The sequence below is a fragment of the Neovison vison genome, chromosome 6 (genome assembly GCF_020171115.1).
Source record: "Neovison vison isolate M4711 chromosome 6, ASM_NN_V1, whole genome shotgun sequence".
Taxonomy (NCBI): domain Eukaryota; kingdom Metazoa; phylum Chordata; class Mammalia; order Carnivora; family Mustelidae; genus Neogale; species Neogale vison.
Window position 1 is genome coordinate 156,709,015 of NC_058096.1, and position 18,542 is coordinate 156,727,556.

An 18,542-nucleotide genomic window follows, 5' to 3' on the forward strand; every position below is an offset into this window, starting at 1 on the left:
GTAATACCCATGTGTACAGGCCAGCGACTCAGAGGTATTTGGGCTATTTGGTGAAATCAGACTGCCTGAGAGGCGATACCCTTTGGTCCCAAACAAACCCAGGGACTGACTATCAGGGAACCTTTGTGGCCAGGAAGCAGGCAAGGGCTGGATGCCCAGAGGAGGGAGATCAGCGTGGGTGGGCAACCATAGAAGGTGTCCTAGAGAAGGGGGTCGTGAGGAGAGCCTGAGGTGGCCCTGTCATCGCACAGGGCAGGGGCTGTGTTTGGGAAGGGCTGGGCCAGGGAGTGGTGGAACTGCAGAGTGGAGGGAAAGAGGGAGGGGGCCAGTGGCCATGAGGTCAGCATTGTCCCAGCTGGGGGGACAAGGTCTGCCCCTGGGCAGTAGCATCGGGATTGGAGGCTGGAATGGTTGATGGGGGTGGGGGCGTGTAGCCAGTATCGCAGGAAGGGATCAGATTGAAAAGGAAGCTGGGCTTCCTCAGGAGCCAGCAGAGCTTTGACAGAGAAGCCCCCGGTAACCAGAAACTGATAAACTTGGGACAGGATTGGGTTGGGGTCCCCTGGAGCCTGAGTCAGGCCGACAGAACAGGGGCAACCAAGTTGGGCAGGGTGGTCAGCTGGAAGAAGGCGTTCCAGCCCAGGGAGCATCTCCAGGACTGATGGGGACAAAGAAGCTGGCCTGGCCGAGGGAAGAGAGCCATGAGAGTGCTGCTTCTAGAGGAGCAGTCTCAGAATCAAATCAGGCCAGGCTTCTCCACACACTGGATCTGTGTAAGACTGAGACGTGTTCTTTCCCCAGATTGCTGGGGGCCTGACCTCCTAGGCCTGCCGGAGATGGCTGGGTCTGAGCCTGGAGTGTCCTCGGGCCCTCCCACCCCAGCCCCCCAACTCTGGCATCACCAGAAACCTTGCAGCCAGCAGCCAGTCTCGGCCGCAGGCAGGGCATGGGCCCTGAGCTGCTGAAGGAAGAGCAAGGCCAAAGCCAGGTGCAGGCAGCGGGAGAACAAGGGAGAAAAAGGATCCGTCCTGCCCACCCATCCTGCACCGCCTGTAGGCCCAGAGACAAAGGACACTCTTGACTGGTTTACTTTGGAACCTGAGGCTGCCTGGCTGCTGGGAACCTCACCTGGTTTCAGGAACCACAGAGTCCCAAGGATTCAAGTGCTCTACTGGAGGCCACAGGGAACAAGACCCTTCCTCAGACCTAGGCCCCCATTGTCAGTGCTTCTTTATTAACATGTGAAATAATAAGATTGGGCAGCAGGTCTGATAAGCCTTTTAATTGTGGAGTATCAGTGAGTGTTCATGATATCTGAGATCCTGGGGGCACCAGTCACAGAACGGGAGAAAGTCAGCAGGTTCTATGGGTCCCAGCACCGCTAACACGATCACTTTGCTGCCTGTATTCGTGATTGAGGGAAGTTGCATTTAAAGGTTAGTAAGAACAACGAGCATTTTCTCTTACGCTGAAATCTTTCCCACCCGTCCAAGAGGCTTTTAGGAACCCCTAAACTCCACAGACAAGGAAAGCTGTCTCTGCCATTAGCAGTCGGGAGAGTGTTCTCCCTTGGCCAGGGAGGTAGCTGGTGACTGGAGGGGAATCCAAGTGTGAGGGACAGAGGACAATTTTTCCTTGACCTGGGTGCTCTTTCCAGCTGTGTTTAGTTTGAGGAAATTCATCCACCTGCATACTTAGAATATGTGCGCCAATCTACGTGAATCAATTGATTTCAATACACATTTTTTAACACCTTTACTAGAACAGACAGCTACACAGGTGTGAGCTTGTATGTCCACGCACATTCTCTGTCTCTCTCTCTCACACACACACATGCATACACACACACACACACACACACTCCCCCATATATACCAGTGAACCTCTGCAAGTCCATGGGCATACACGTGTCCCCAGAACCCTTGCAGGCATGTGGACACAGATGGATACAATGAGACAGAGAACACTATTTTTAGGAAAAAATTCCAAGCCAAAGAGGAGGCTTCCTGATTTACTTACATAGTGATTGCTGATGGTGGAGAGGATTGTCCTGGAAAGGGCCATTGTCATCCTGGCCGGCTTTTTTTCTTTTTTCAGTAAGGACTAAGGCCCTTGTTTTTGTAAAAACAATACAAGATCATCCTAAGTAATTCAAGCACTAAAGAAAAGTACAAAAAGGAAAGTGTACCATGACCCACATTTTTACCAGCAAAGGAAAAAAATCACCATTCATGGGGCGCTTGGGTGGCTCCGTGGGTCAGGCTCCTTCGGCTCAGGTCATGATCTCAGGGTCCTGGGATGGAGCCCTGCATTGCATAGGGCTTCCTGCTCGGTGGGGAGTCGTCTTCTCCCTCTGCCACTCCCCTTGCTTGTGCTCTCTCTGTCTCTCTTTCTCTCTCTCTCAAGTGAATAAATAAAAATCTTTAGGAAAAAAAATCGCCATTCACGTTTGGCAATGAGTGTCACAGACCCCTTTCATGTTCACTCAAAGATGGAAGCTGAACAGGGACACGCTTTTATAACAGGTGAACCTACTCCCTCACCTGCTATTATTATCAAAGGGTTCCTTTAACTTGTCTTGAATGAAACAGAGGAACAAGACCCCGAAGGACGGAGTGGTTTTTAGAGTGCTAGGTCCTAGGACCTCTCCTCTGACCTCCCTTCACACCGGCCTCATTGCCCTTCCCTGGGGACCAGAGGTGCCCTTTGGAGGCTTGGCTGTGTTATGCTTGCTCACCGTTTACCTGTCAGCTGGCCAGGTGCCTGCCTCCCAGCCATCCTGGGCCCGGGCCTTGGGACCTTTGCCAGCTATGTGCAAGGGTTGGTGCGGCGGATCGCCGGGGTCATTGGTGACCTATTTCATGGGAGTGAGATCAAGGCAAAGCCTGCCTTTGGTTGACGGAAAGGGATTCTGTCCTGGCAGAGATCTCCAACAGGTGTCCACCCTGCCCCCTTGAGCTGGTGCCCGGCCATTCCTGGGTTTGATGTGGTAATTAGCGACACTGCCTCCCCCTTCCCGGTGCCATCCCGGTCGGAGCTTCTGTGCCTACCACATCCTGTTTTGCTGGGACAGTCAGGAGTACATTCTTTGGTCTCCATGTCATAGGCAGAGCATGTTCACACCAGGTCCCAGATCAGTTGAGGCCACGGGGGCCCACATTCTCGCAGTCTGGCGTGAGTCCCGTGCGTGTGCTTCTCAGACACCCCTGTGGAGGGTGGTCCCTGTTTTCTGGTTCTGCCAGCACCAGGGGCAGCCCTCATTTGTTCGGATTTGGGAGGAGGGGAGCACGTGGAGAGGTGTGAAGAGCCCGAGATGCTCCGTTGGAGCTTCCTATCTTGGGAAGAATGCTCGCCCTGGGCATTTGGGCAGGGGGCTCTCCAGCAGGACATTACTGCAGTTGTGTACACGGGGTGCTGACATCTGGATGACAGCTCTGAAGCTTTGCCCCTGCTGTTTCAAACCCCCTGGCATTTGCCTGGGTCTGATTCGGCAGACACAGGTGGTCCTTCAGGTGCCAGATGTTGGCACCTCCATGCCCCAGGGAAAGTCTGGGCACCCTCTGCCTGCAGGCACATGGTGCTGTGGGGAGATAGACAGAGTACCCCCCCCACACCCTTTGGCCCCACTGCCTGGGTTGCCTCTGCCCAGAAAAGAAGCCTGGGCATTGGCCCAGGACGCCTCTGATCACCTTCCACAGGGCTCCAGGGTTTCCTATAGAAGGGACAAGCTTGAGAGGAGGGATGGCACTGGGTACCTTTCCATACGCTTCCCTCACCTACACATTCTTCATCATTCCTTCCATCATTCATTTGTTCAGGACCAGCCTTGCCAAGGCCCTGGGACAAAAAGATGACAGGTCCCAGCGCTGCCCCAGAAAGTGTCCCTTCTTGTCCAGAGAGAGTCATCACCTTTGTAGGAAGTGTTTCAGTCGGCTCAGTTAAGGAACCCACAAGTGCAAGTGTTCCCTTTTGTGTTGAGTGGGGCAGAACAAAGGACTTCAGTGACACAGCCACTCTTGCCTAATTGCCATCAAATGTGCTCGCTAGGACGGGAAAGGGACCCTCCTGTGCGTCCCCACACAGAGCCCGCAGCCTGGAGGACATGGGTTTGCCCAGGCCAGCACCAGCAAGGTGTGCCTCTGGAGATGTTGGGGACTGTGGCCGGGACCCTCTCTGCGAACTTCGCGTCCTTCCCTCCACCTGCACAGCCCATGTTCTCTGGCTTCCCCACAGGCCACGCGAGGACTGCCTGGGCCCCAGAAGCAGGATGAGAAGATGGCAGACTTCCTGTTACCTCGGGGCACCAGCAGCTTCCGCAGGTTTACCCGGGAGTCCCTGGCGGCCATCGAGAAACGCATGGCGGAGAAGCAAGCCCGAGGCTCGGCCGCCTCACAGGAGAGCCGAGAAGGGCTGCCCGAGGAGGAGCCTCCCCGGCCCCAGCTGGACCTGCAGGCCTCCAAAAAGCTGCCAGATCTCTATGGCAACCCGCCCCGAGAGCTCATCGGGGAGCCCCTGGAGGACCTGGACCCCTTCTATAGCACCCAAAAGGTGACTGCCACCCACCTCCCTGCCCACGACTTCCTGCAGCTCCCCTCTCAGTGCAGTAGACAGGGAGAGGGCCTCACCTCCATATGGGGCTAGGTTTGGGGCGGGCTCCCTGGGCTTTGGGGGAGTGAGTCACTGGGGATCTATATTCCAATCATTTTCATTTTACTCCTGAATAAAAGCCAGAATCATGCAGCCTGATAATGTTTGGTGTTAGAAGAGAAGGAGCAGGCAGCCACAGTTGAAATCTTGCCTCCTTGGGGAGTGCCAGCTGTGGGGGTCATCTGTAGTTAGACTTTCCCCTTGGTCAGACTCCAGCCATCCTGCAGGGTGTATGATTTGGAGCTGGACCCCAGAGCACAGCATGTGGTCCCAGCTACTACTAGGGACAGATGTAGCCCAGGGGGTTCACTGGGCCTGGTTGTGCCTGGGTAGCTCAGGCCGGGGGCCACAGCCGCAGCTCCTGGGCCTTGCAGGCTGGCAATGGGGCAGTGAAGGCCAACGGGAAATCTCAGAAGGGTGGGAAGAGAACTTGTTCTGCTGTTGTCCTTCTGAGTGTAGGGAGACCAAGTTGCTTTTGTCCACGAGGCAGGGTGACTCGGGCTCCCTCCCAGCAGGGATTTCTACCCAGGAGTTGGATTCCCCCATCTGGGTGCCCTGCCCTGGCCTCACCGCTCAAACCACAGGCACACGAAGCTCCCACAGAGGCCTGGTCCCCAGCTGGTTGACCACTCTTCCAGGCCTCGCTGCTGGAGGAAGGCGGGTTTGCATTTGGTAGCAGCCTTTCCCCAGAAGGCCAGGTACAGAGGAAGAAGGTGGTTGCTCTCATTATTGGGAAAAAGCCAGAGGGCAGACAGGGTCAGTGCTCCCAGGGCAAGTGTGAGTCCTGTGGGTGTGTGGGTAAAGGGAAAGCCCACCCAGTCTATATGCAGAGGTGGGAGAAGAGACCTTGAACCTGGTTCAAGTGATTCAAGTCGGGGTGGGGTCAGAGTTAGTCTGGAAGCTGGGATCCGTCAGGGAAGGTGGGTCTAGGTCATGGTTGGTCACAGCTGGAAGTAACAATTAGGATCGAGGTGAAGGCCAAAGCCAGTGGCCAGTCCTGCTTTCAGTGGCAAATCCAAGTGGCAGCCTCGTTTGAGTTGGCTAGGACAGGCAGAAGGCATGGCAGGAGGACCCAGTTGAGGATGGAGTCAAGGCTGGCCTGGGTCAGGGACACTGTTTTCTATCCCTGTGATCAAGAATACTTGAACCATGGCCCAGGTATGACTTTGGCCTCTAAAGTTCTCTCTCCTTGCTCACCCCTGGTGACACTGCCCCAAGTCCCAAGGGGTGGCACAGGCAGCCCAGCAGAACTTTTGGTCCTGATATGCCTAGTCAGCTTATCTTCCTAGCTCAGATTAAATAGAACTTTGTCTCACCAGCTCAACCTTTGGAGAAGCCCAACCCCAGAGCTGTGTTCCCGCCACTGTTCCAGCCTTAGCCTGGGAAGCTGGGGTTGCCTGGGGCTCAGCCTCCCGCGCATACCGTCCACCCCCATGTCCCGCTATACTGTGTGGACAGCATCTTCTGGAAGCTTGGGGAGAGGGTCCAGTTTGGGCTGCTCAAGATCCTCCCAGGGGAGATACTTGGTTCAAGATCCTCCCAGGGGAGATACTTGGTCATCTCCTCTGGGGTGAGGTAGGGCTGACACTTGTCCTGGACCCCGAGACAGGGCCTCAGGGAAAGCTTCTCTCTTCTGGGCAGAGGTCTCTTGTTTTCCCATCCCTACTTCTCACCAGTTAGTCTTCTCCACTGACCCAGCTCCCTCATTATTGCATCACCACTAGTGAGCAGGGGGAGGGGGTCAGAAAGGAGAAGGGGGAGGAGCAGGCATCAGGCAGGTCCTGGCCTCTGCTGTGGAAACAGCTCAGCTAGAATCACGAGAGGCCCCTTCTTAGGACTGTCATTTTGAAACTGAACTAAGTCCCACCCAACCTGACATTCCCCTAAACTTGACCTTATCCCACTACAGCCACAGGCACTACAGCCACAGGCAACACCGTAAGGGGCCACTGACCTGCCCTCTTCATGCCCTCCGCCTTTCTCTGTCCCTCTCTTCCTCCCACTCCACCCCTAGGCAGGGTTCTAGGGCTCTGAGTCAACCACTGCCCCCCAGAATCCTCCTTGCACAGGGGCCTAGGAGCCACCACCCCAACTTAAAGCTGCTCTCTGTCCACAGACCTTCATCGTGCTGAATAAAGGCAAGACCATCTTCCGGTTCAGTGCCACCAATGCCTTGTATGTCCTCAGTCCCTTCCACCCTGTTCGGAGAGCTGCCGTGAAGATTCTGGTTCATTCATATCCTTTGCAGTGAGTCCCTGCTGGGTGTCTCCTCTGGGCCCTACACGGAGTGGGCAGGGGGTTTGGGGCTGAGAATGGTGCGGGTCTCTGAAGACCCAAGCATCACAGTCATAACCTAGAGGCGTGTTGGAAATGTAGAGCCCTTGGACCCCACCCCGGACCTGCCAGATAAGCGTCTGCATTTCAGCAACATCCCAGGGGATTCTTGGGCACGTGAAAGTTTGGGAAACCCAGCTTCAGTAGAGAAGCACCCTGGCAGCCAGGTTATTGAGGATCCCAAAAGACAAGAGTTCTGCCAATGTCCCCTGGCTCTGCTTTGGCTCCCAAGTCCCCTGCCACTGCCTCCCCATCCCCGCGCAGGGACCTCAAACAGGGCATCAGGGCTGGGCCGAGGAGAAACCACTTTCCAGTAAAGAGACCTCTGCTTTTTTCACACGTGGGCACCCTTCTAGGGAGGCAACACTTGCTTTTTGATTAGGTGTTGACGAAATGTTTGCAGTTTCAGAGTTCTCTCAAAGAACTCTGGTTAGCATTAAATTATGTAAACCACATCCTAAAAAAGCTGCCAGCTGCGGCGGAACGCCCTGGGAGTGCTGCAGTGTGACAAGGGACAGACTGGCCTTTGGGCCCGAAGGGGGCCTCATTCAGGCCGCGTGGGATGTGGGACAGGACGCCAGCACCCAATCACGGCTGTTCTGTGGACTTCAGAAAGGGGGCCCCACAGATGGGGAGGCAGCGGTGGGGAGGGTGGGGAGGCCGGTGTCCCGATGCAGTCAGAGGTATCTGTGTCTCATGGTGCCAGCTTGGGCAGCCTTCCTTTGGCTGGCAGCTGGCTGGGCCATTAATCGAATCAGTGCTGCTGGGCTCTGCAGAGTGATTAGCCGTGGGCGCGGCAGGCTGGCCTGATAGAGCTCCCCAAGGCCCCCCCCTCCATTCCCCACTCTGGATGGACTTTTTCCGAGGCTGAGGCAAAGACCCATTAACCTCTGAGCAGGGCCGGAGGCTTCAGGAAAACAGCTGCCCCGTGAGGAGCTAAGTCACCGGAGACAGATGCTGACAGCTCAGGGGCTTTTCCTGGCCAGGCAGGGGTGAGGGATGCCCGTTCCAGGCTCCACTCACCTGTGCCCCAGTGCCCAGTCCTCACCCCAGGGGTTAATTGGAGGAGCTCAGTGCCAAATCTGTTCTCTGCATGCAGACCCTCTCTCCCCGCCTCCGGCGCACTCCTGCCTTTCCCCCAGGGCTTGCTAGATGTGTGTGTCCAGGCAAAGTTCCACGTACAGCCACAGCCGTGGCAGCCTCGGAGAGGTCTCTAGAGTGGACAGACACTGAGGGGAGCGGTTCCGTTCAGGGAGCAGCCTGCCCTTCCTAGCTGTGTCTTCCTTTGTGAGGCAAGGGTAGTTCGGGATTTAATTTTGGGCCATTCTGCAACTGTTTCTAAACTCCTTGGAGACACCCAGCACTTTGCAGGGCACCCTGGGTGCGTGGAGCTGAACAAGACCCTGTCTTTGCCCCCTTGGGAATTGTACCGTCCCCTAAGACTGATAAGACAGCTACAGGAATAGTTGTCATTTCTGCCAGCGGGTAGGCGCCGGCTGTTGAGGACAGCGCAGAGGGAGGAGGCAAGGCCGGCCTCCGTTCCAGCTCAGAGCTGGTCTCCGCCTCACTCCGAGGGCGTGGCCTCCCTGAAAGCATGCTCTTGCTCCCACCTGGGGTTTCTCCTTCAGGTATCTAACCAACCCAACACTGTTTGGCAGCTGGGGCGCCTCCAGGGATACTGCGGCAGCCCCAGGATTCCTGCAGGGCCCTGGGCTGGGCCCCGGGTGGGGGAGGCCAGATGAGGCCAGGGAGGTGGTTGGGAAGCACTGGCGCCCACAGCCTGGCCAGAGGGTCCGTTGAGCAGTGACTGAGGCTGTGCGATGCTGCTGGTGTCCCCCCTGCTTCCCCATCCCCGCCACCACCCCCACCCCCACTCTGGGCACGACCGACCCTGAGGCCTCAGAGCTGGCCTGTGTTCCCCAGGGCAGCTGCCCCCAGGGAGGTGGCTTGCCATGGTTGAGGCCCTGAAGTGGGCTCCCAGGGGCTGCCTGGATCCTCCAGCTGCCAGGGATTGGAAGCACTCTGATGGCCCTCAATAGCGCCCCTTAGTGGGCTCGGGGGCAGTGGGGAGAGGAAGGGTCTAGATATGTGAGGTTTGGGAGCCGCCCCTCTGTGCCCTTGAGCCTTGCCATTCAGAGTGTGGCACACAGACAAGTAGCAACAGCAGCATGAGGATCTCATAAGAATTGCCGAGTCTCAGGCCCCACCCCAGGACCTGCATTTTCTCGAGGGCCCAGCGATCCTCGCACACAGCTCCCTGGACAGGTGTTTCCAGGTGTGGGTCTCTGAGGGTCATCTCCGGCTCACCTGGTAGTTTATTCAAAATACGGATTCTTGGCCCTTTCCAGACCAGAAGCTCCAGTGTGAAGCCTAGGAATCCACAAACTCTTCATGTATTTCTTTTTTTCTTAGTTGAAATGTAATCCACATACCATACAACGTATTGTTTTGAGACGTCCAGCTGAGTGGATTTTAGTATATTCCTACGGTGGTACAACCATCCCCACTATCCAATTCCAGAGCATGTCATCACCCCAAAAAGGAGCCTCATGCCCCTTAGCAGTCACTGTGAATCTGCATACAGATTTCGTGTTCTGAGTAGTGAACTTTCACTCTGCTTACATTCTTTTCTATTATAGTGAGAAAAAAAAAAACCCACAGAACATAAAATTCACTGTTGTGACCACGTTTAAGTGTAGGGTGCAGTGGTGTTTATGTGGAGTAGGTTTGTGTGCGTATTGTCCTGCAGCAGAGATCTAGCATTTCTGCCAAACTGAAACTCTGTTCCATGCTTGGCTTATGTTTTTATATCCACCCAGATACTTCTGAGCCACCCATGGGTGCCCTTTGGGGCTCGGCCCTTTGGAAAGGGTCAGGGGCAGAGATGAACAAAGCAAGGGGCAGAAGGGTGGCCCCTGCTCTCAAGAAAGAAAACCCACTCACTAGGAATGAGGCAGGCATTCCCAGCGATCTGCTAGCAAGTGCCCCGTAATTCCGCTCAGCTTTGCTCTGAGCGCCACGCTTGTTCAGCATCCCTGGGAAGTGGCCTAAAAAGTAAATATGGGTATGTAGAATTATTTTTTTTTCCAATGTATTTTTGTTATAATCCTGCAAAATGTGTTCCTGCCAGGATTAAATAAAAGAAACCAACTGAATTCCCAATTCTGCTGCAGTCACATTCAGAGAGGCATCACGTTCACGCCGAGAAGCTTTCTGCCTTCCTGGGTGCACAGGGTCTGTTCACAAAATCCTCCCACGTTTCTCTAGCAGATTCAAATGGGCAATCAAACCACATGTTTGTGTGTGTTTGTGTGCGTGTGTGTGCATGTTCACTGAATGGCACAGATAGATGAAAATGCCCCCCACAGTATCCCTTCTGTTCTCGAGGTTTCGTTGTTGTTGTTGTTGTTGTTGTTGACTCCTCAGGATCCAAAGACAGGCAGTCTAGGCAGGCCAAGTTTAAGGCATTCCCCACCACCCATGCAGGCAATCCTTGCTGGCATTTTAATCATGAGGCTGGGAGTGGGTGTTTGGGGACAATGACATGACAGGATTGAAGATGTTCAGCAGAGCTCAGACCTAGAGAGCTGGCCTTTGCCTCTGCCCACACATGGGGCCAGCTCAGTCATTGGCCTGAAACTGCCAGGCAGTGCAAACAGGTGTGCCCAGGGCTGGAGTGCACTTGACTCATCTCTCCGGTATTGGCTGCCTGCCGGGCTCCATGGGGGACCCAGGGATGCTCTGAGCAGAGTCACGTGGACTGGAGGCACCTGTAGGCAGGAAGAGAACACATACACATAGTGATGGAGAATAATGGAAAGGTGGTCCTCAGGTTCGGGAGAGCCAGGCAGGGTTTCCAGTGGTCAAGCAGCTCACAGTCTAGGGTTTGCTGCACCTCCCCCTAAGCCGTTGCCTTTGGTCAAACAGCCAGAACCTAGGCAGGCAACTCCTGTCATTCCCCACCATGGGACGCAGACCATGGCTGGCAGCATTCCAAAGAGCGAGCCGTCTTCTCTGGCTCTTCCCTAAGTCTTGATGCCAGAGTTCAACTCACCTGAGCTCCAGCCGAGTCTTTTGGTCCAAGGCAGCCTGTCCACTGCTGTTTTCTGCCCAGGGGCCTTTTCTTCGCTCTAGTGAGAGCTGTTGAGAGGGGTCTCCCCAGGCAGCCCAGCTTGCTTCACCGTGACCAGCAGGCTGATGGATTGCTAAAGGAACCCTGTCCAGCCTTGGGTGCCTGTCTAAACACCTCCTCCAGGAAGCCTCCTGTCCAGCCCTAGGCAGGCCCGGTTTCTCATAATGTCCCATCTTGGAGCTGTTCCCTCCCTGTCTCCCACCCAGGGCCGAGCACACATGCTCTTTAGGTATGTTCTTAAAAATGACAGTTTCATCCCCTAACCCCCACCCCGGCAGGGTGGCAGTCTGCACACACTTTACAAAGCCTTTCACTCATTGGTTTTACTGCCCTGTGGGTGACAGAGACCAAGTATGAGGTAGCAATACCCATGAGGCAGTGTGACTTGCCCCAGACCTTCTCTGGAGGCAGCAGGATGACCCCTTGGTGTTCTCATGCAGAGACAGGGCTCAGAGTAGGGGGGACTGCGCTGGGCAGTGGGGGGGCTTGGAGCAGGGCCAGGCCATTGACCGGCTTTGTACTGACAGTCTGTGGCCCCTTCAACAAATCACCACAAATATAGTGGTTTAAAACCACAAAATGTAGCATCATACACTTGTGGAGGTCAGGAGTCCAGGAGGGTCTCACTGAGGGCGTGTAGGCGGGGCTGCTTTCCTCCCTGGAGGCACCAGGGAGACTCTGGGCCTAGTCTTTTCCAGTTTCTAGAGGCTCTGTGGACTCCTTGGCTTATGATAGCCCCGTGTGTGAAGTCAGCAACCGCTGGTGGGATTCTTCCCACAGACAAGGCTCCGCTGCCAACCCTCCTGCCTACCTTCTTTGCTTAGAAGGAGCCTGTGCTGACACCGGGCCCGCCCAGACAATTCAAGGTGATATCCCAGCTCAAGACCCATCATTTAATCACATCCACAAATCCCTTTTGTCATATAAATTAACACTTGTGCTTGTCCAGGATTCGAATGCGGTTGTCTGCGGGGTGAGGAGAGAGGGCTCTTATTCTACCGGCTGTAGGAATCTCCAGCCTACCTTGTGCCTCAGTCTCCTCAGGTCCAAAATGGAGACAAAGTCCCTCCCCTCCACTGACCCCACATAGGGTTGTTGGGAGAATTGAATTAGTTAATGGTTACAGAGAGCAGAGCCTGGCACCTAGGAAGGGCTCAATAAATATTTACTCTTAGGGTCATTACTTTCATATTTCAGGAATCACCTGGGATCCCTAGTAGTGGATCAGGTGGGAGATTGGTGAATAAAGCTGGTTGAGGGGCAAGTTAACTGTCTGCCCAATAAGGACAGCCTTGGCACAGAGTCTGGGTGTGGGGAACATGTGCCACGTGTGAGGGAGAAGGGAGTAGGGTTAGCCAGGGAGACCTGCCCACAGGCAGAGGGATGGGCAGCTCTCCAGCGGGAGGGACACCCCCCCCACCGCCCTGCTCCCTCCACCTCCCACCCCCAGCCACACCCCATGCCTGGAGAGGTGTCCTCCCACCAGTGGGGAATCAAGTCTTCCTGGAGCCATCTGCTTTAACTGAGGGAGGTTCCCAAAGCCTGATCCTCTTTCATCTCAGGTGAGAAATTGGAGAATTCATTATAAACTGGGGGTGGGGCTTGGCAGGCTATTTCTTAATCCCCTCAGTTCCCTAGAAGGGGGACTAGAAGTGTGGAGGTCTCATGCCTGCATTCTTTGAGAGGCCTCATTCACTTCTCCTCCCTCCCCAGCTGGGGCAGCCCCACACTCTCCCAGAAGTCTGCACCCTGGCTTGGCTGACTGCACTCAGACCTGAGGCGGGGCCAGGCCTTGGAAATCGGAGGAGCTCTGCTAGGGAGGAAAGAGGCAGGCCCCTAGGGCTCAATTACTTCAGCTCCCTGGCAGCCAGAGGGAATCTCAGGTGGGCAGCCACTTTGCACAGGTCTGGGGCCGGGGACCATGTCGCCATGAGCCTGGGGGCAGCCTCAAGGGGCAGGAAGCCCAGCTTCTCTTCTTGGGCTGGGGAGGGAATTTGAGAGAGCAGCCGAGTGTTCCCCGTTCTGACTCAGGCCCCTTGGGGGTCCCCTGCCCTAGTCCCTCCATGGCTCCAGGGTCTGCCCCCTTGCTCCCTTGTAGGTCTTGTGGTGGTGAGAGAGGCCAGGAGGTCAGTCAGGGCTTCATTTGCAGCAGAGAAGGTAGCCAGAAAGTTAGGGATGAACCGAGGCCTGGGGTAGTTCAGTTCAAGGTCAGGGGCCCAGAAGGATGCCCAAGACCCAACATCTGAAGCGCTCCCCTTCTGATGGGGAACAGATGGGCATTACCACTTAGAGGGCAAGGGCAGGTGCCCCTGCTCAGAGGCGGTGCACCTACTGAGGAGTTTCTTGAAGGATGGGGAGGAGAGCACTAGGTGGGGCACGTGCAAAGGGCAGGAAGCAGTATGAGGAGCCATCGCCTGCATCCTCAGGGTTGTTGGGACAGCAGAACCCTTCAGAGAGGTCCTAGACCAAAGGTAAGGAGCTTCCGGGGGAAGTAGGGGAAAGAACTGGGAGCCCCACTGCCAGGGCTTTCCTCTCCCTGCAAGCAAGTGGCCCCTGAGGAGCAGTTTCCAAATCCCATCTCCCTCCCAGAGGCTGTGGGTCAAAACTTCTCTACTCTGGGGGTCTTCCTCCCTGCCCTCCAGGACAGACCCTACGTGGAACTCTGCAAATGGTGCCATGTCAGCTGTCTGGTCCCTGAAGGGACTGCAGAGCAGGGCAGGGCTCCTGCTGCAAGTGCCGAGGAAGGGAGAGGTGGGCAGGGCCTGGGCCCTGGAGCCCCCACCTGGTTGACCTGGAGGTGGTGGCATGGCAGTGACAATCGCAAGGGCAGGACCCTCAGGCGCCAGTGGCCCGCTGGCCCACTGCACGCAGCTTTCCTTGACCTCAGCGCCACGCTGTTCAGTATGCTTATCATGTGTACCATCCTGACCAACTGCGTGTTCATGGCCCAGCACGACCCTCCACCCTGGACCAAGTACGTCGAGTGAGTATCTTCAGGGCCTCTGTGGCTGGCCTCTCCCTCCCTCCCTTTCTGTCCCATACCGTGGCCCCGAAAGTCACCTCAGAAGTCACCGGCAGGACTCACCCACCTGAAGGGTCCTTGGCTTGGCCCCTTCCCTCTCTGGCCACTCTTGGTCCCGCTGGCTCCTTACCTTGAGCGATGTCCTCAAGGGAGGAAGCTCTCCAGGTTGGCCAAGTGGGAGATTTCTTCCTGACCTACCCTAAAGAGCACTGAGCTGGCTGAGGAAGGCTCTGAAATAAAATCCTGACTTACCGAGCACTTAGTGTCTGCCGGGCGCTGCCGTGGAACAGTAAACCATATCTCCTCTGACCCTCTGGGCAGCGCCATAGGATGAGGACAGCCACTGTCCCCCTTTGAGGGACAGGAAGCTGGAAATTGGAGGCATATCTTGTCCAGCAGGGCATGGTCCAGGGGTGTCCCCACTTCACTACTACCTCTGCTGCCTCCTGGGACCATTTGCTCAATTTCAGAAAACAGCTTCTAGTCCATCCTTCTCAAATGAGAGTACGGTACCCTTAAGTTTCAAACAGACCCGATAGCCCCTTGGGGCGGTTGGTGCCTGTTTTTGGGGAACTGACGGAAATGTCAGGGACAGCCTCTCTTACCAAAGTGGCTAGCCCTGTGGCTCTCTGCGTTCGCCCAGGACTGCGGGGATGAAGGAAGCAGCTCAGGGTCCCGGCATCTAGGCACCACGATTCTTCACCCCACCTAGCTTCAGGCATTAGAACCTCAGCCCCCTTCCCGAGTGCACTGGAGACAGCTGTACCCACCCACCTGTAGGTAGTTGAGAATACACCATGCTCTTGTCACTAGTTGCTGAGGACCGACCAGCAAGGATGAGGGAATGACATGAGCATCCTTACAGGGTAGACCCTGTGACCACCATATGCCCATGTACATGGCCCCCAGGGCTGGAGTGAGGAGAGAAGTCGAGGGTCTTCTTACACCAAGACAAGAGGGAACATGGAAAGGTCAGAGGGGCACATGGTGGGCGCTCAGCAATGCTGAGTCATCATGTTACGGCATCATCTTACAGCAAAGATGCCATAATTAGTCCCACGTTTGGACCAAGCCTCCAGCTAGGCCAGGGGGCATGGCCAAGGGTCTGGCCTGAGGGCTACTTGAGAGCAGAGCTATCCAGGGCTCAGGCATGCACATGAGGAACCTGGCCAACCTGGCCTGCGGGCTGCAGCCTCCCTGAAAAACCCTGCGGGTCTCTCTTCCCAGGTACACCTTCACTGCCATTTACACCTTTGAGTCTCTTGTCAAGATTCTGGCCCGGGGCTTCTGCCTGCATGCTTTCACCTTCCTCCGGGACCCGTGGAACTGGCTAGACTTCAGTGTGATCGTCATGGCGTGAGTACCTTGCTCTCTGCGCTGTACTGTGTCTTGCCAGGCCGCAGTCAGGGACGTGGGCGTCCTCCCTGGCCCTGCGCCACCAGGCCCTCTCACTCCCTCACTGCAGGCTGCATATGGCTGGGGAGCAGCTGCCTCACTGCTATGGCAAGAGGAAGACAGGATGGAGGCCCCCAGTCCCTCCTGGTGGGCCATGGCAGTCAAGCCCGCTGGCTCAGCGGTGGCTCAGTGCAGCCCTGGGCTCAGAATCCATTAAGATTCTGGCATAACATCCTCTGCCCCTTCCACAGTGGGAAACCAGTGTTACAGCCCCAGATCTCTGGAGCACTGTGATCAATGACCTAGATTCCAAGGTGATTAAGAATGAGTCAGCAGGAAAGACAAGGAGCCTGGAGAAGTGACCGGGCATCCCCAGGAGCCCACTCTGGGCACACCAACACCTCTGCTCTCTCCACTCACGAACTCCATATTTGGCACATTCTAAGGCACCTGGTCACTGGCATGATCCAGTGAGGTATCCTGGATGGAGAGTCCTTGTCCCCATTTTACAGATGACAAAAGAGATGCCAAGGACCTACAAGGAGCCTGCCAGAGAGTGAATGGTAATATCCCCGGCCTGCTGCCATGCAGCGTCCTTGTCTGGAAAGAGATCCTCGCTGAGACTGGGTTGAGGCATTTCCCCTCAGGATGTGTCCACAACAGAAGCTGCATTCTGGAGGCAACGACTGATCAGGGTGGGCCTCCCGAGTGGGAGCTGTGGCCTGGGCTCAGCCATCAAACCCTTTCTGGAAGCCTGATGTGTGTGCGGGCCTGGGCACCACACCCTGGCAGGGAGTGGAGCTGGTGGGCCCAGTACTTTGCCCTTGCAGGGCCCCTGTTCCCTGACTAATGGAAGGATAGTGCTGGCCTCGGTGGTGTTGGAGGTTCAGTTCAGCGCCTGCTTTGTAGGATTCTCGGATTCACTGAATGCACCTGTTCATGCCGGACAAAGTCCGCCTCACCCAGGACATGAGCAGCCCTGGCTATGAGCTCAGCCATGCTGTGGGGAAGAGAAGGGAGAGCGGGCAGCCAGACCCTGCTGATGGGGTGCTTTCCGGTGAGAGGGAGAGTCTGCTGGTTAGAAAATCCATCGGGACGTCTGCTTCTCGGTACTTTGCTTGTGAGCTGACACCAACCCACCACCGCCTTACAGGCAGGAAAACTGAGGCTCCGAGAGACACTGCCACTTGCCCAAAGCCGTTGTAGACTTAGGCCTGGGCAGAGCCGAGTGAGCAAGGGAGAGTGTAGCCAGAGAGAAGGCAGGGTGGTGGGGGACAGCCATATGGCCTTGAGGGCCATGAAGAGAGCCATCAGGGGTTGAAAGGCAGGGAGTGACAAGACCTGAGCTATTTATCATAAGTTTGCACAGCAGCTAGGGGGCTATTTTCCTAGCCAGGAGAGAGATGATGGTAGGGACTTGGGTTTAAGTAGAGAAGCTGAGGGACATGGTCAGATTCTGAATGTACTTTGAGGGTAGGGCTGACGGGAGACCCCAAGGTGGGTTTGGCTTGAGTAGTTGGGTGAACAGAGTTCCCATTTGTTAACATGGAGGCTGACGGGAGGAGCTGGCCGAGGGAGGAAGGGACTCGAGCAACTAGATTGGAATGCATTATGCCTGGAAGCATCCAGGGTGAGATGTGGAATAGACAACTGGATATTCCAATCTGGACTTCAGGAAAGAGGTCCGAGGTAGGGATATGTATTTAGAAACCATCAGGGCGCAGATGAGACTGGCAGCCAGGAGACCAGATGAATGAATCATCAAGAGTGAGCGTGGCCAGAGAAGGGACGGCGCCTGGGGACTGTACCTCGGATGCTCCAACATCTTGAGGTCGGAGAAGGGGTGAGCCGAGGAGTCCGGAGGGCGCCGCTATGGAAGGTGGAGAAAAACCTGGGCTGGGGACTGGTTGAGTGTGGCTACCCTTGAAGGATGCCCTGAAGAGGCTGAAGAAATCCAAGGCATAGACCATGGCAGTCCAAGACGTGACACCGCCTATGACTTTGATGCCACTGAGATGACCGTAACCCCGCTGATTGCCTTGACCCGACTTGGGGGTACAGACACCTAATTAGACAGGGCTCAAGAGACTGGGGCAAGTATAGACATGCACTTTGTGGGGTTAGCTATAAACAGGACTGAAACAAGGAGCCGGGGGTGGGGAAGACAGGCAGAGCACCACTGGAGGGGTCTTTGTAAAGGAGATGCGGTGCAGGGAGGGGGAGGCCTGATGGCAGAGGAGGGTGAGTTGCAGGAGCAAAGCCCTTGAGCTGGCCTGAGGGCCAGGAATCTAGGGCCCACGTGGGACTCTGGCCGTCAGAGCAGGGAAGGCAGAATTTCAGGTGGGCTGGGAGTCGGTGATGAAAGAAAGAGAATTTCTCTTCTGATCGCTCGTATTTTCTCCATGGTAAGAAGTGGGATCATCAGCTGAGAACATGGAGTTGGGAAGCTCCTGCTCCTGAGGAGAGAAGGAAACCTCTCCACGCAGAGGAAGGACATTGCACTGACTTTGGAAGGGGGCAGGAGTGTTATGCCAGGCCCAGGCTCCGGAGTGCCTACAGGAGGGGAGAAGTGCTCTTTGTGCCACTGGGGGCCTGCTGTCACAGGAAGGAGGCTGTGGCAGAACAGGACACAGCATCTGCCTATGTCTTTCCTACTTCCCATCCTGGAGCCCTAGCAGGACTGTGTCCACCGTAGGGACGCTCCCAGACCCTGGGTGCCTTACCTAACCGTGGGTCTTTGAAAGATGTTCTGAATGACCTCAGGCCCTTAGTGAGTCCTGCTGTCTTATCCCATGAGAGAGTCTCTGTCTCAGTCCCCATGGGAGTCCACAGGGAACTGCTTCTTCCGCTTGGAATCACAGAGCAGGTGTGCTTTCCTCACCAAGGCCTGCCTGCCTGCCTTTGCTCTGGACCAGAACCAGGGGTGACAAAGCAGAACAGAGCCTTAGAGGCCAGCAGACCATTTCCAAGTTCCTGAGCATCTCCGGGAAACGGCACTTGCTTCCCCTGGGG

At 55.8% G+C, this 18,542-nt stretch overlaps 1 protein-coding gene across 1 annotated transcript in view; it reads left to right on the plus strand.

The window, feature by feature from the left end:
• The first annotated feature begins 4,275 nt into the window (after positions 1-4,275).
• Positions 4,276-18,542, plus strand: part of SCN5A (sodium voltage-gated channel alpha subunit 5) — a 76,211-nt gene continuing 61,944 nt past the window's right edge. The window contains exons 1-4 of the mRNA XM_044252661.1: positions 4,276-4,548; positions 6,764-6,882; positions 14,007-14,096; positions 15,363-15,491. Coding sequence (XP_044108596.1) covers positions 4,276-4,548; positions 6,764-6,882; positions 14,007-14,096; positions 15,363-15,491 — 611 coding nt within the window. The remainder of the gene's footprint in view (positions 4,549-6,763; positions 6,883-14,006; positions 14,097-15,362; positions 15,492-18,542) is intronic.